Source organism: Pelodiscus sinensis, chromosome 2 (genome assembly GCF_049634645.1).
Source record: "Pelodiscus sinensis isolate JC-2024 chromosome 2, ASM4963464v1, whole genome shotgun sequence".
Lineage (NCBI taxonomy): Eukaryota > Metazoa > Chordata > Testudines > Trionychidae > Pelodiscus > Pelodiscus sinensis.
The window spans coordinates 91,992,246-92,006,731 of NC_134712.1; the positions used below are offsets into that span (position 1 = coordinate 91,992,246).

The window sequence follows — 14,486 nt, forward strand, 5'->3', positions numbered from 1 at the left end:
AAAGTGTGCTTTCAGCCACCAGTCCTAGCTCTCAGTGCTATTATTCAGGTCTAATTTAACCCTAAATGTTCTCTAGCAGCACAGTAAGTAGTTGAAGGGTTGGTAGTGCTGCCAGACAATATTGACCTCCCACGGGCGAGAAAGTTTTCTCATTCGGAACTGGTCAGGTGTCAAGGGTGCTGGACTAGAGAGAGGTTCAACCTGTGTAAGGTATGAAACTCCTCACAAACCACATATCTGGGCAATTTTAGCAAGTTTTATAGTATCACCCAAAGTCATTTTTAATTTAATAATCTAATGACATAGTGATCATATTTGAGCTTGATTTTTAAATATTTTTTGTGGTTTGGTAAAGCAATCAATTTCTATATACCCATCATACCGTTGATTGCAAAAGCCAATAATGATTCAGCAGGTTAACAAAACAGAATAGTTAACATCCTCTAAAACTTAGAAATGAAATAATAGAATAAAGCACTAAGGACATAAAAGGAAACAAAGCTGTTAACCTAAAATTAATTGAAGTACAATAAAATGCCATGTATGCTAGTAGATAGAATAACTATCACATGAAGAACTGAACAGATATTTTGATTCAATCACATAGAATTAATCATATTCGGAAACTCGAACATCAACTATTAAGAAGTTAACACTTTTTTATGTGACTAATCAAACACCTGCTATCGCACAAAGGGTACAGCTCACTTGAGATGTTTAGAATAGGCCATTACTGAATTAAAGTACACTTCATTACCTAAACTACATGCTTCCCTTCTCTCTTGTTGGTTTAGATTAAAAAGGTGACATACGATATTATAACAAACTTTTACATATAATTCACTATGAAAAATGAAACAGAAAAGTATGGGAAAGTTCATTCTCAAAGAGTAATTTCTTTACTAGTAACTAGTTACTCTTGTGACTGATTTTCTATTTTCTTATTCTAAATAGTCTTAATATAAGGGTTTTAAACACAACAGATTTTAATTCATAAAACAATAGAAAGTGAACTAATTCTTTTAGGACTGTCATTTTTCCAACAAATTAAGGGCTAGAAGGAAATAACTATACATTTATGACCATTACCTCAGTCAAATGAGTTTATAGCAGAACTACAAATTCATGGCAGGGGTAGCAAAGTCTAGTGGTCAGGATGCTAACTAAAAATCAGAAGTATGTGCTCACACATTAACCTGTTGTGTGACCCTGTACAATTCACTTTACTACAGTAGAACCCTGTTTATCCAACCCTTCGTTACCCATTTTTCTATATTAATGGAAAACCAGCATGCATGAGTCCAGAAGCAGGTGATATCTCCACTGGCTGCTAGAAGGACCTGGAACTGCACACTTTCCCATTCTCCAGATTATCTGAATTTCTAACCTGGCCCCAGTCTCAATTAGACTGGATAACTAGAGTTTTGCTATACTTTGAGTGTTTCCCTCCTATCCTTTGTCACCTCCATTTAAATTATGAGCTCTTTGAAGCAGGATTATTTCTTAATATGTTTGTGCAACACCAAGCACCATGGTACCATGATCTCAGCTGAGTTCGGTAAGTGTAACTAATGCAAATAAATCATAACCGTGAATAATTTAGGCACATGTACTGTTTAAATCAGATTTAAATGAAGCAATGGTGCTATTATGGAACTTTTTAGCCTCCACTATATTAAAATCTCTTTTATTATGTCCATGTATTTTCTTTAAGAAACACGAGATATCATGGCTTTAGTAAAATGTATTAAGACCACCAACACTGACAGGAGCTCCATGCAGATGGAATCTCACTCACATGGAGAGTCACTAATGTTTGGCACAGACATCAACACAGAACTCATTGAAAAGCTGGGTTTAATGGTATACATTAGGTCACTAGTACTTTCTGTCTTTGCTATTATTTCTGTTCCTGTCATGCTAAAATTTATCTTTTGTTTTGGGCAAAGGTACACCCTAGACTATCTTTAATTAAATGGGACAAGGAACATAAAAAAATTGTATAAATAGACCCCCTACAGCAAATTATATTTTAGTTAGCATATATTTTTCTTTAACTAGTGGAATAGTTGCTAACTGTTATTGTTAACTAATGTTGCTAACCTATAATAACAATGTATTGTAAAGTAACTAAAAGTAAACTTGTCACATGAAAGACACAGAAATCTATTTTTTTTAAAAACTTGATTTTGGATTTTTTATCCATTCATACTTCTGTCTGAATATTCTTTTGATAAAGTCAGAAGCTGATTTTAAAAAATACTTCACTGTTATATATCCATACACTTTGGTCTGGTACTTTATCTACACAAACTGAAAAAAAAAAAAAAAAAAAAGCATCTTAGTACTAAAATTACACTCAAACATGTTTTGTTTTACTTCTGACAGCAGCAATTGATGAGATTAACCCCATGCAATTTAAATGTGTGATGTTTCAGTTTTGGTTTCTATTCTCAAGCAATGGTTCATGGGGAAGTCCAGTCTCAGACTACTAAACAAGCATACGTGGACAGACTATTTCATTCTGAAGAAAAGCACAAAGAGCCAGGAACAAGATTTTCATTATCCGTATCAGAATGCCACATTTCTCTCTACTGTTAATTTTATGGTAAGTGAATATTTAAATGTATACTTTGTCACTATAAGATAATGATATAATTTTTTTATTTCTGATTAACATGTAAAAAAGATAAATGTGTTCCTATGTGTCAGTCTAGATAGTTAACTAAAAAAAATGTAAAAATACTACTCTATTTAAAATGTTAAGCTGACAGTTACTACAGCAATCTCGTAAAAATAATTAAAACAGTTTAAACAACTGAATAAGGAAGAATGTTTTCTGAGTTTTGTTTGTTTGATGTAAATAAACCTGAGCATGATTAGAAAAAATATCAGGTTAAGTGGGTGTACAAATGTTGGACGATCCATTAGCTTTATTCATCATTTTTGCCTTTTATTTAGGTTAACTTCTCAAACGCATTACAGAAAAAGCATGGATATAACTATTAAATTCAAACTGCCAAGTCAAATAATGGAAATACAACTCAAGAGTGAAGATCAAAAATTAATAGACACTTTGAAGAAAATTCACTTCAGCCTTCCTTGTGGAATTCAACAAAGGGAGACCACAGTCACTGACAGAAGAATGCTGTCTTACATATTTTTAATCAACACAGCTAGAGTGAACATATTGGCATCTGCACATTTAATTAAAAGAATTTTCCTGCAGATGTCAGCAGCAATACATTCTTCCATCGCTGGAAACAAGTCTATGAAACCAACCATGATTAACCACCAAACTCAGCCACGTACTTCTCAAAAAATGATAAAAATATACTGGCATAGTGTCAAGAAAAGCAGTGAAAAGAAGAGATAAGATACTGGCAACAGGACATTTGTAGAAATTAAGTTCTGGGAGTTGGGACTGAACATAGGGTATGTCTACACTACAGCGCAATTTCGAATTAACTTATTTCGAATTAGTTAATTGGAAATAAGCTAAATCGAAATATCGCATCTAGACACAAAAACTAATTGGAAATAGCATGTCCACATTGAGTGGACTCTGAATCGAAGGTAAGGCTGGCTGGAACCAGTGCCAAAAGGGCATCAGAATCGTACTTATTGTGTGGGGCTGCTGCCTCAGGAAAGCCGAGGTCTGTGCTTAAAGGGACCTGACACCCTCCCCCTCCCCATCCCGGACAGACAGTTCTCAGGTTTCTCTGCTAGCTGGTCCAACTCGTCGAGGGACAGAAAAGCATTTGTGTCTCGCAGTGCTCTGCTTGCCCTCACTCGGGGCATCACGGCACTCTGCAACATGGAACCAGACCTGCCCCTGGGGTCTCTGCTGCGTCTCATGGACACGTTACCAGTAGCCGGGCTGCACTGTCTGCAGGCTGCCATCTGGAAGCACCATCGAGGGTCTGTCAGGATCCAGGGGGCCCTGCGGGAGAGCTTCCACCCTCAGGAGTGCTAACAGTCTCCGCAGTCTGCCCCACTGGGGGCTTGTGCCCCATTTCTCCCTCTCGTCCTTCCACTTATCCTTCCCTAGCCCCCTCTTCCTGATGTCAAATAAAAGACACGTATTTTAAAAAAATATAACCTGTCTTTATTTAACACAACTGGGGAGGGGGAATGAAACTCTGGGGAGACAGGGGAAAGGAGGCGGAAGAGGTCAGGAGAGAGGGTGGGAAATTGGGAAGAGGGAGCTGGAAGGGAGAAGTAAGGGGAAGAAGGAGGAGGGGAAGCTCAGCACTCAGGGCTGGGGGGCTCGCTGGGCCAACTGCCTCCCAGCAAGGTGGGGGATGGGGACCTTAGTGAACCCGGGGGAATGGGGAGGAGGATGCGGAGGTTCAGGTGGGGGGTGTGGAGGTTGAGGAGGAAGAGATGGGAGGGGAGGCAAGAGTGGGCAGAGGAATAGTAGATGAGGGGGCAGCTGGCGCAGGACCGGCACTTCTGCCGCATTCTGGAGGTCCAGAGCAGGCTGCGGGTGCGGGAGCATGTTCTGGGTGGGTGGTGTGCCCTGCACGAGCAGCTGGTGCCGCTGTAGAGGAAGAGGAGAAGTGGTCAGTTGTCCCTGGGGACATAGTGGATGATGCCCAGCCTGGTCCCCCCTCCCCCCATGAAGTGAAGGCAACCGTGTCCTGCACCATCAGAGCCGATGTGCTTGCACAGAGGCCATGGTCAGGATGTCTGGCTCTCCCTAGAGTGGGAGCTGCCCCAAGACCGCATCCATGCCCCTGTGCCGTGTATAGTGTGGCTGGGGCGGGGCTGAAACCTGCCTCTATGTAGAGGGGACATGTGAAGGAAGAGCGTCCTGCTGGGTCCCACCCTGGGGTCGGGAGCGTGTCAGGTCTCTTCACACACGCATGTGCCTATTGGGCCATGGCCTCTGGGTGTCACGCAGCTGGAGCCACCTGCCCATGGGTGGCATGGCACGTGCACAGGTGGCTGAGTGATCCGTGGGATGCATGGCTCACGCGCGTGATCCCTGGTATCCCTCTCCGCCTCCCCCCCATTCCCCGGGTAGGGGACAGTGCTGGCACTTACCTGGTATGACCTCCCTGGACAACCCTGCCGACTCCGGTGCCGGGACAGCTGGTGGTGACCCCTCTGGTGTGTCCGGGTCAGGGCCCCTCCGGTCCTGGCGCCGGCCCTGGTGGCCCTGATGTACGCCTGCCGCAGCTCTTTCACCTTCACGGGCACCTGCTCTTGGGTGTGCCTGTGGCCTTTCCTGGACATGGTGGCCGCTATGGAGCTTTAGATGGCCACATTCCTCCGCCTAGTGCGGAGATCATGGAAGTTGGGGGCCTCCTCCCAAACCTCAATGAGATCCATGATCTCCGCATTAGTCCATGAGGGCATGCGCCGTCTACGGCCCCTTGCTGGCCCCTGGGAGCTGGGGAGGATGACTGGCTTGTACTGGCTGCCTGGCTCATCCTGGGACCACTGGGTCAGGGGCAGAGACTGCTGGCAGGCCTGGCCCTGGCAAGTGCCATCTGGCCAGAGTCTACCCCTTTAAGAGCCCCGGGGCTAGGGGAGAGGAGAGGAGTTTTCCTGGTTTGGCCCAGAGTAGCCACCAGGGGGAAGTGGGAAGGGCTGGAGGCCCCCTAATTCAAAATAAGTGTCTACACAGCACATTTCAAATTAGGTGTTATTCCTCGTAGAATGAGGTTTACCTAATTCTAAAAAAGGGCTCCACTATTTAGAATTTATTTCGAAACAGTGGTTTTTATGTGTAGACAGCTATTACCGTTAATTCGAAATAATGTCTGTTATTTCAAATTAAATCTGTAGTGTAGACATACCCTAATTGACACATACTCTTTTCGAAGTTAATACTACTGAAGATGGCAACATCTTTATATAGAATAGGGTTGGGTGATACTTTCTGATCGTGGGACACTTCAAAAATTTGGTAATTGGTCAAGGGCTGAACTTTTCTATGGAAAGGGTGTGGGGTCTGGGACAGAGCTCAGGGTAGGAGACTGGGTACAAAAACAGTTGTGGGGTCAGAGAGGGAGTTTGAGTGAAGGAAAGGGTTGTGATCTGGGGCAGGAGCTTAGAGTGCGGGGTCAGGAAAGGGAAATGGGTGCAAGAAAGGATTTTGGCCTGGAGGAAGGCATGCAGGGTCTGGGAGTTGTGGGCTGGATGACAGAAGGTGTGAAAAGGGTTTGGGTGATGACCTGGGGCAAGGGGATGGGCTGCAGGTATGGATGCAGGAGAGGATTCTGACCTAGGGCAGTGCTGGGGGAAAGGCGGGGGGGGGGGGGGTGTTATGAGGAGGAGGGAGAGAGGAGTGCAAAGGTTTGGGTGGTGACCTGACGCAGGGAGTTGAAGTGAGGGAGGAGATGGGGTGCCAGGTGTTGGTTCTGGCAGGGAGATACTTACCTAGGTGGCTCCCAGCCAGCAGCCCTGCAGGACCCTGATATAGGGTCCTTGTCTCTGCAGCCCCATGCTGCTCAAAATGGCTGTCTGCTCACCCGGACTCTGTTCCAGATGCAGGGAAGGAGGCAGCGGCTTTGTGTATCACCTCCGGCCCCCAGCAAATTCTCTCAGCTTCTAGGCCAGAAAACCTGGGGTGCAGAAGGAGCGTGCTAAGCATCACCTGCCCAAAACAATCAAAATAGAAAGCCATGGGGAGCAGCCAACTGCTTAAAGTGGTGTGAGGTTGCTCTGTGCCTGAGAGTTCTAGTGGATCTAGACTGTGAGCTATATCTTGCCCACCCATGATCTGGGGGATGGAACAACTTGGAGGAAGACTTCACGGAAACGAGCATTGGCAATCTCTCTTGCATAAAAGCCTAAAGAATTCTGAATAAACTCTGTGTGCAGACTCCAAGTTATTTCAATGTATCGTATATTATAAAAACATTTTATAGTAATTCTGTTCCTTGCTATTGTTTTTATGTGAAGAACTGATATTATTTTGAAATGTGAAATAGAAGTTTTTAAAATTATAGCTAAAAAGGTTAAATCTGTTCTTTTTTTCTGTATCTGTTTTTATTAAAGAAAGTACGTAATACCAGTTGTTTGTAACACAGGTTGGTCTTGCAGCTGAAGGCTATTCACTTTTCACAACTCCCTCTGCCCACAAACTGCAGAATGTTACTAAGTCTAGCGGTTTCTGCAAAAATAAATAACACTACTGCTTAACTACATTTTACATGTTCAAAAAGACTTCGATATTGATATAGAAGTATTATAATTCATTGTTCTTGTTCTTTTAGTAAATTTGCAAAGCTATATTTTCCTATATATGATATTGTAGAAATATGATAGATCATATGCTCTCTTTTGATTACTGTATTTATTTAATTAAATGAAAAATTCAATTCCTACGAAACCTGCATAGCACCAGTGACAGGCATCGACACTTCCTTAGCCATAACACCAAATGTATTACCTCCAAGCATGTGTACACAGATTAAGAGATGCAGCTTGAAAACTTCCACTGTGTTTTAACTGTCTAAAGTATTTTCTTAACTATGTTTTTAAATGTGTATGTAAGTGTCAGTTATTTAAACTTATTTTTTGTATAGAATATTTTATAGGAATCTTTAATTATAAACTTATTACAAATAGAAAGTGGTAATATCATCTTAAAGAACAGAACAGTTCATTGTGCAAGACATCAGTGTAGTACAGACATGATTATTATGTCAAGAAAGAAAACTCTGTAAGATGTTTGTTTTAGAGAGAGACCTGGATGTGTAAGAGAATATGGGGGATGTTCATTATTTAAGATATTCAAAAGTGAGATCCTTAGTATGTGTTTTCAGAGCTAGAAAATTATCATTAAAGTGGACTTCTTTACCACATCAAGTCAGTGTTCAGAGGTAAACTTTCAAATGAACCATCATAGCATTTACTTCAGAATAAACTTAAAAAATAACAAATAGTTTGGTAGCACTTCCAAGACTAACAGAACATGTAGATGGTTTCATGAGCTTTCGTGGGCATAGCCCACTTCTTCAGATGACCAGAGTGATGGATGACCAGAACTAAAATAAATGGGGGGAGTGGGGGGAAGATAAATGTGTGTGTGTAGGGGGGGGGGGGGGGAGACAAGAAGAGGTAGTAGGTATAAAAATATCAAGGGGAAAGCCGAGCTGGAATGTAACAGGAAAAACAAATAGTCATAAGCACCTAAACACTGGATAGTCCCAGCTTGTGACTATTTGTTTTTCCTGTTACATTCCAGCTCGGCTTTCCCCTTGATATTTTTATACTCACTACCTCCCCTATTCCCCCCTATTTATTTTAGTTCTGGATATCCAACACTCTGGTCATCTGAAGAAGTGGGTTGTGCTCACGAAAACTCATGATACCATTTACATATTTCATTAGTCTTTAAAGTAATACCAGACTATTTGTAGTTATTTAAGTTTATCCTGTACAAACTAACTCGGCTACCCCCTGAAGATTTAGTTCAGTTACAAACATTTCAGAGTTAAGAGACTTCCATTCTTAAGTGTTTGTAACGGAGGCTCTACTGCACATGCAAGTCTTCATATAACATCCTGATACCATAATCTGAAATCTAAGGTGTTTTATTAACATAGTAAGCTTTTTCATGTTATAACTAAATATGTAATAAGCCACCTGAATATGAAATACTTACACAAAACTGGAGAAGTAACCATTAAGCAACTTATTTAGGAAGAAACTAAGGAAACAATAGAAAACCCTTTCCTAAAATTAGAGCAGTATAAAGAAGGGTCAACACATTATCTGATGACCAGTTAAAGAAAGTATTTAAACTTAATAATTCTTTACATTTTAGAAATGACAACTTTTTTTTTTAATGGGACGCAGAAATGTTTGGGCTCATTTGAAACAGAATTTGTACCCATATTACCCTAAAAGAAATAAAGGGATTTCCCAGAAAAAAAAATGGAGAGGAAAAACTCCATCTTCTAAGATTTTCTGAGAAATTCTCACCACAGAATGACAACATTTCTATCATCCTAAAACTGAAGAACTACAACCCTGAAACATATACACTACGAAAATGCTTAATCATGAACTGAAGATGCCACCAAGACCATCCCCTAACCTGTCAAATGAATGAAAAGTGACAGAAACTGGTTTATTTAGTGGATTGCCAGAAATGTGTGCCTCTTTCCTTTAGCGAAACAATGCAAAAAGTCTAAATTCCTTTCAACTGACAAATGCATTCTTAAGCTTATGTTTTTATTTTCTAACCCCTAATCTTATTATGTTTATATTTATACTGTTCTTGTACCATTATAATTTCACACACTTACTCTTACACACTCAAACTTTCAGCACTTATTTTGGACACACTATTTGTCTCACCACATCTTCAAGACTACACAAACAGCAGCAACAAGACAAAGAAAGAAGCCACCATGTTGCATTAATACTATCTTCCAAACCCAACACTTCTTTACCATCATTCCACTACTAAAACTTTAGCATCACTTGTGAGAAAGCATTTGCAAAAGTACTTCATAGAGATCAGATTTAATATTTTATTATAAATGTTAACAGAATGCTTAAGTGTTACTGTAATGCAGGAGTGGGGAACCTAAGGCTGGCCCCTGGCTTGCCTGGATCCAGCCTCCAAGGCTTGGAGCTCTCACCCCAGCACTGGGGAGCCCACACTGATGCTCTAGCCTCCCATATCCCCTATGGGCTGGAGCACACAAACTCTACTAGCCTGAGCCCTGCCAGGCTCTGGTGTGTAAGAGGAATGTGGGGAAGTATCTTTCTCCTTCTCACTAGGGAGCCACGGTGAGGGGTTTTTGTTCTTTTTTTTTTTTTTTGGCTTCTCACTTGTGTGGTCCCCAACTGATTTTTCTGTGGTTCAGCAGCCCCCAATCCAAAAAAGCCCCCCTTCCACTGTACTGTAAGGTACTGCCAGTTTCACCTACTAAAAACCAGATTATTTAGACCCTTGTTTCTTAAACTGTGTTCCGCGGAAAACCACTGTTTCACGGAGAACTCACTGGTGTGTGGCTGTTTGAGGAAAAACAATGGCTGCTAGAGCCGCTGAGATGAAGCGGGTGGTGTGAAGGGTGGAACATGGAGACCTGAGAGAAGAACATGGAACCTGGGAGATGGGTCGGAAATGGGAGAGAGCGTGGGCTATAACGGCAGAGAGAAAGGAGGGTCAGGGCAAAACTGGGAGGCAAGGTCAAATCAGAATCTTAGATGCCTATATACAAATGCGAGAAGTATGGGTAATAAGCAGGAAAAACTAATAAATAAGTACAATTATGACATTGTTGGCATCACAGAAACTAAGTGGGATAATACACACGATTGGAATGTTTGTATGGAAGGGTACAGCTTGGTCAGGAAGGCTAGACAGGGGAAAAAAGGGAGGAGGCGTTGCCTTGTATATTAAAAATGAACACACTTGGAATGAGGTGGAGATGGACATAGAGGAAAGTGTTGAGTATCTCTGGGTTAGGCTAAAATGGGTTAAAAACAAGGGTTATGTCATGCTAGGAATCTACTACAGGACACCTACCCAGGTGGAAGAAGTGGATGAGGCTTTTTTTAAGCAACTAACAATATCACCCAAAGCCCAAGATTTGGTGGGCACCGCATTTCAAGAAAGATGTGGAGAAATTGGAGAAAGTCCAGAGTAGAGCAACAAAAATGAATCAAGGTCTAGAAAATATGACCTATGAGGGAAGACTAAAACAACTGGACTTGTTTAGTTTAGAAAAGAGAAGACGGGGGGGGGGGGGGGGGGGAGGAGGCACATGATAGCAGTTTTCAACTATCTAAAAGGCAGTTACAAAGAAGAGGGATAAATGGTTCTCCTTGGCCTCCGATGATAGGACAAGACGCAATAGGCTTAAATTGCAGCAAGTGAGGTTTAGGTTGGACATTAGGAAAAACTTCTTAACTACCAGGGTGGTTAAACACTGGAATAAACTACCTAGGGAGGTTGTAGAATCTCCATCACTGGAGATATTTGAGAGCAGGTTGGATAGACATGTATCAGGTGTGATCTAGACAGTGCTTGGTCCTGCCGTGAATGCAGGGACTTGACTCAGCCTCTTGAGGTCCCTTCCAGTTCTAGTATTCTATGATTCTATGACTCTCAAGGCTCAGGTATCAATTCTTCAGGAGCCTTATGTTGCTTCTTCTTAGGTATTGGTGACAGCAAGTTAGCATAAGTGTGGCTCAGTAGGCCTGTAACCCTTGGCATACATAACTGTTCTAACAGTTACCTTCACAGTTTGGGCAACTCACACCAGGGCTACGTCTAGATTGCAATCCTCTTTCAAAAGAGGCTTTTTCGAAAGAGACTTTCAAAAAAGCTTTCGAGAAAGTGCTTCTAGACTACAATCAGTATTTTCGAAAAAGCAAGCTGCTTTTTCAAAAGAGAGCACCCAGGCAGTCTGGATGCTCTCTTTCAAAAAAGCAGTTTGCATTACATAGCGCCTTTTTTCGAAAGAGCACTTTCGAAAAAAGGCGTTATTCCTCGTGAAATGAGGAGTACCGCCATCAAAAGAAAAGCCATGTTCTTTCGATTTAATTTCGAAAACGCGGCTGTAATCTAGACGCAGGTGAAGTTTTTCGAAAAAAGGCTATTTTTTTTTCCGAAAAAACCCTGCAGTCTAGACACAGCCTAGGTCGCTCAATGGTAAAACTTGGAGTTAACAGTAAATCACTGCAGAAACATGGGAACAATAGCTGTAAACTGCCATACGCAAGAAGTGATGAGCCTGATAATAAGTTAAAATGATGCTAATATGTATTAATAAATTAACCTATAGAATTTGTAAGGCAGGAGTGGCTATGTTTAAGCAAAATCAAGTGGTTAAATGCAAATGTAAGCTATTTAATGTAAATTCACCTTGTGAAGATTTGTACAGTGTATAGGACTGGTGTTATGTGAATCAATACACTCCTTAATATGTATAAAAGTTTAAAATATGAGGGAGTTCTGCAATATCTCAAAATGGAGTCTGAAACACCATTTTGAAACCTTTGAACTTTCCTTAGACATCCATTTGAAATACCTGTGGACGTGACAGAATGTGTAACTGTTAAAGTTTAAAAACAGCAACTCACCTGCCTGTCAGAATTAGAATAACTTATGAATATTCATTAGCATCCTCCATCAACCAATCAATTCGAACCATGCTATGAGAGCATTTTTACCAACCAATCATTTTGAACCTCAGACCCTCATGCATATTCATGAGTGTTGAGTATAAAAGGGCTTTGCTACGCAGCAGTTACCGGTTGCGTCGGGTCACCTGCCTGCGTCGGGTTTAGGTGTAGGTTAGGAGAGAGAGAGAGAGTGCAAGGTTCTAGATGCCCTTGTCCTAGGTTTTAGAATGAGTGAGGTCTTGTAAAGGATCTTTTTCCTTTAGATAAGCTGATGGAAGGTCATGCATTCTCAATTTATTCTATTTTAGTCTTTTACAGAGATAGTCTGACGGAAGGTCAGACCTTCTCTATATTAGGTAGTTTAGGTAGTATAGTATCTAGTTAGGATAGCTCCCGTCATTGAGTTTGTACGTCAGGTTGCGTCGGTCACTGCCTGTCGGCCGTCATCGCCTCTGTTGGTTGGGCTCGTCGGGTTTAGATAGGGTTTTATCTTTAGGTTTAGTTAGGATAGATAGGAAAGAGTCTAGCTTCCATCGTCTGATCCGGCTGCACCGAAGCGCAGAGAAGAGGCAGCGAGGACCAGAGGACTTTGCGGAAGGTGAACCGACTGTCTTCGTCCTCCATCCGTGCTTCGAGGGATCTCCTGGGCTGTTCCTCTCCCGCAGCTTTTAATTAGCCAACGGATTGTAGGTCGCCTAGCGCCGAGATCAGCCGACGAGGGACTCCTAGCTGTCCTCCCTGAAGGCTTTCAATTAGCCCGAAGATCGCAGGTCGCTAGCACCGCATCAACCGTCTATCGTCGTAGACTCTGTAGGTATAGGGACCTGGAGGGACTTCCCTTCCTGGTCCATTAGTGTAAAAAGAGGACTGCCCCCTCATCTGTTCATTTGAGGTACTGCTTGTTAAATTTGTTTGTTTTTAACAATATAGTCTTGTGGTTTCCAGTTAAATCCAAGTCTCCAGTTTTTATTTGCGCACCATATAAATCTAAAATTGACACTCCCGGTGATCAGATACAGGTTTGAGAGTCACTACCTTATATACCATCCCTTGCGGATGAGCCGAGTTATTAGATAACTCCCGGGGAAGTTGTCCTTAAGACATCCTTCCAAATTCTGTCAAAGAGATACAGTAACTAATTAAAGATGTCTCAATAACATGACAATGAAAAAATGAATTTGGGTATGAAAGAATGAAGAATACTATGAATATGAATAATCAATGTGGTGTTCAATCTTCATAATAGGGCAAACCACTTTTCAATTTTAGCTGTTTTCCTTCATTCAACCCTTCAGCTCTACTATCAATCTTGGGTTGTGAGGAACCTGAACTATTAGATTAATCTGGCATGCCAGTAATCTAGTTGTAACATGCAAGAGAACATACAAGAAAAAAGTGCAAAGCCAAATTTCAGGATCTTCCACCTTTACTTAATTTATCGCTGCTCAATACCATTTTCATTACACTACATTTTGTTCTATTTAAAAAAAAAAAATCCAGAAAGGCGCAACAGACATCCAAAAACAGCAATTCCACCTTTCACTCCTTTACAAAAAAAAAAAAGATTATTCAACAAACTTTTATAAATTTTTCAAAAAATTTGCTTTAAAAAGAATGCTTGTTTTGATTCATGTAATATATACATTTGAGTATTTTGTCTGTAGTAGAACAGCGCACACTTATACTTACCATCATACACAAAGTAAGTTCCATCTTTGAAGACCACAACAGCAGGCAATTCAGGCAGAGTCACATACTACAAGAGTGAGAGATTATGTCTAATCATACCATTGATTAGAAAGCAAGGCATTTCAACTGCAGAAACTTTAAACTAACAAGTCAGAAGAAAAAAAAACCCTCAAGTAATTGAACACAATACCTAAATATTCTTTCAACACTGTTTAAAACATAGAAGCTTGGAAACACACATCTGCTTTTCCTTTTATCAATTTTATCTCCCACCCCATCCACCACACCATTTAAACTTTTCTAAAACTCTGATTTTATGCAGAGATTACATTTTTGTTTAGATTTCCAATTTCCAAACTTACAATCAGTATTTTCTCCTGCTCTAGGAACTGTATCTCTCACTCAAAAGAAAATGTATTCAGTGAAAAGAGAAGGTTACTCACCTTGCACAGTAAGTGAGCTACTTTAAGATGCATCACCCGGTGGGTGCAATACTATAGGTTTCGGCATATCATGGTAATGCTGATTGGTAGCAATGCCTGATTGTTACACACATGAGCACTAGGCACCTTGTAGTGCTGTTAGCACTCAAGCATCCTAGCCATCCCCCCGTTCCTTCTCTACTGTGAAGTTTCCTGGAGTAGAAGGCATGAATGAAAGTAATGGTCCACTCACAGTCACACATCACAAAGAAC

At 41.3% G+C, this 14,486-nt stretch overlaps 1 protein-coding gene across 6 annotated transcripts in view; it reads right to left on the reverse strand.

The window, feature by feature from the left end:
• The window catches only part of TMX3 (thioredoxin related transmembrane protein 3), a 54,406-nt gene that overhangs the window by 16,607 nt on the left and 23,313 nt on the right, over window positions 1–14,486 (reverse strand). For 2 of the 6 annotated variants that reach the window (XM_075921034.1, XM_075921035.1), the window contains one exon: window positions 13,792–13,858. In XM_075921034.1, coding sequence (XP_075777149.1) covers window positions 13,792–13,858 — 67 coding nt within the window. Of the gene's footprint in view, window positions 1–2,927; window positions 4,544–5,049; window positions 5,282–6,390; window positions 6,608–9,766; window positions 13,648–13,791; window positions 13,859–14,486 lie in introns of those variants that run through there. The other 4 variants (XR_012901577.1, XR_012901579.1, XR_012901578.1 and 1 more) reach the window with 4 other exon arrangements.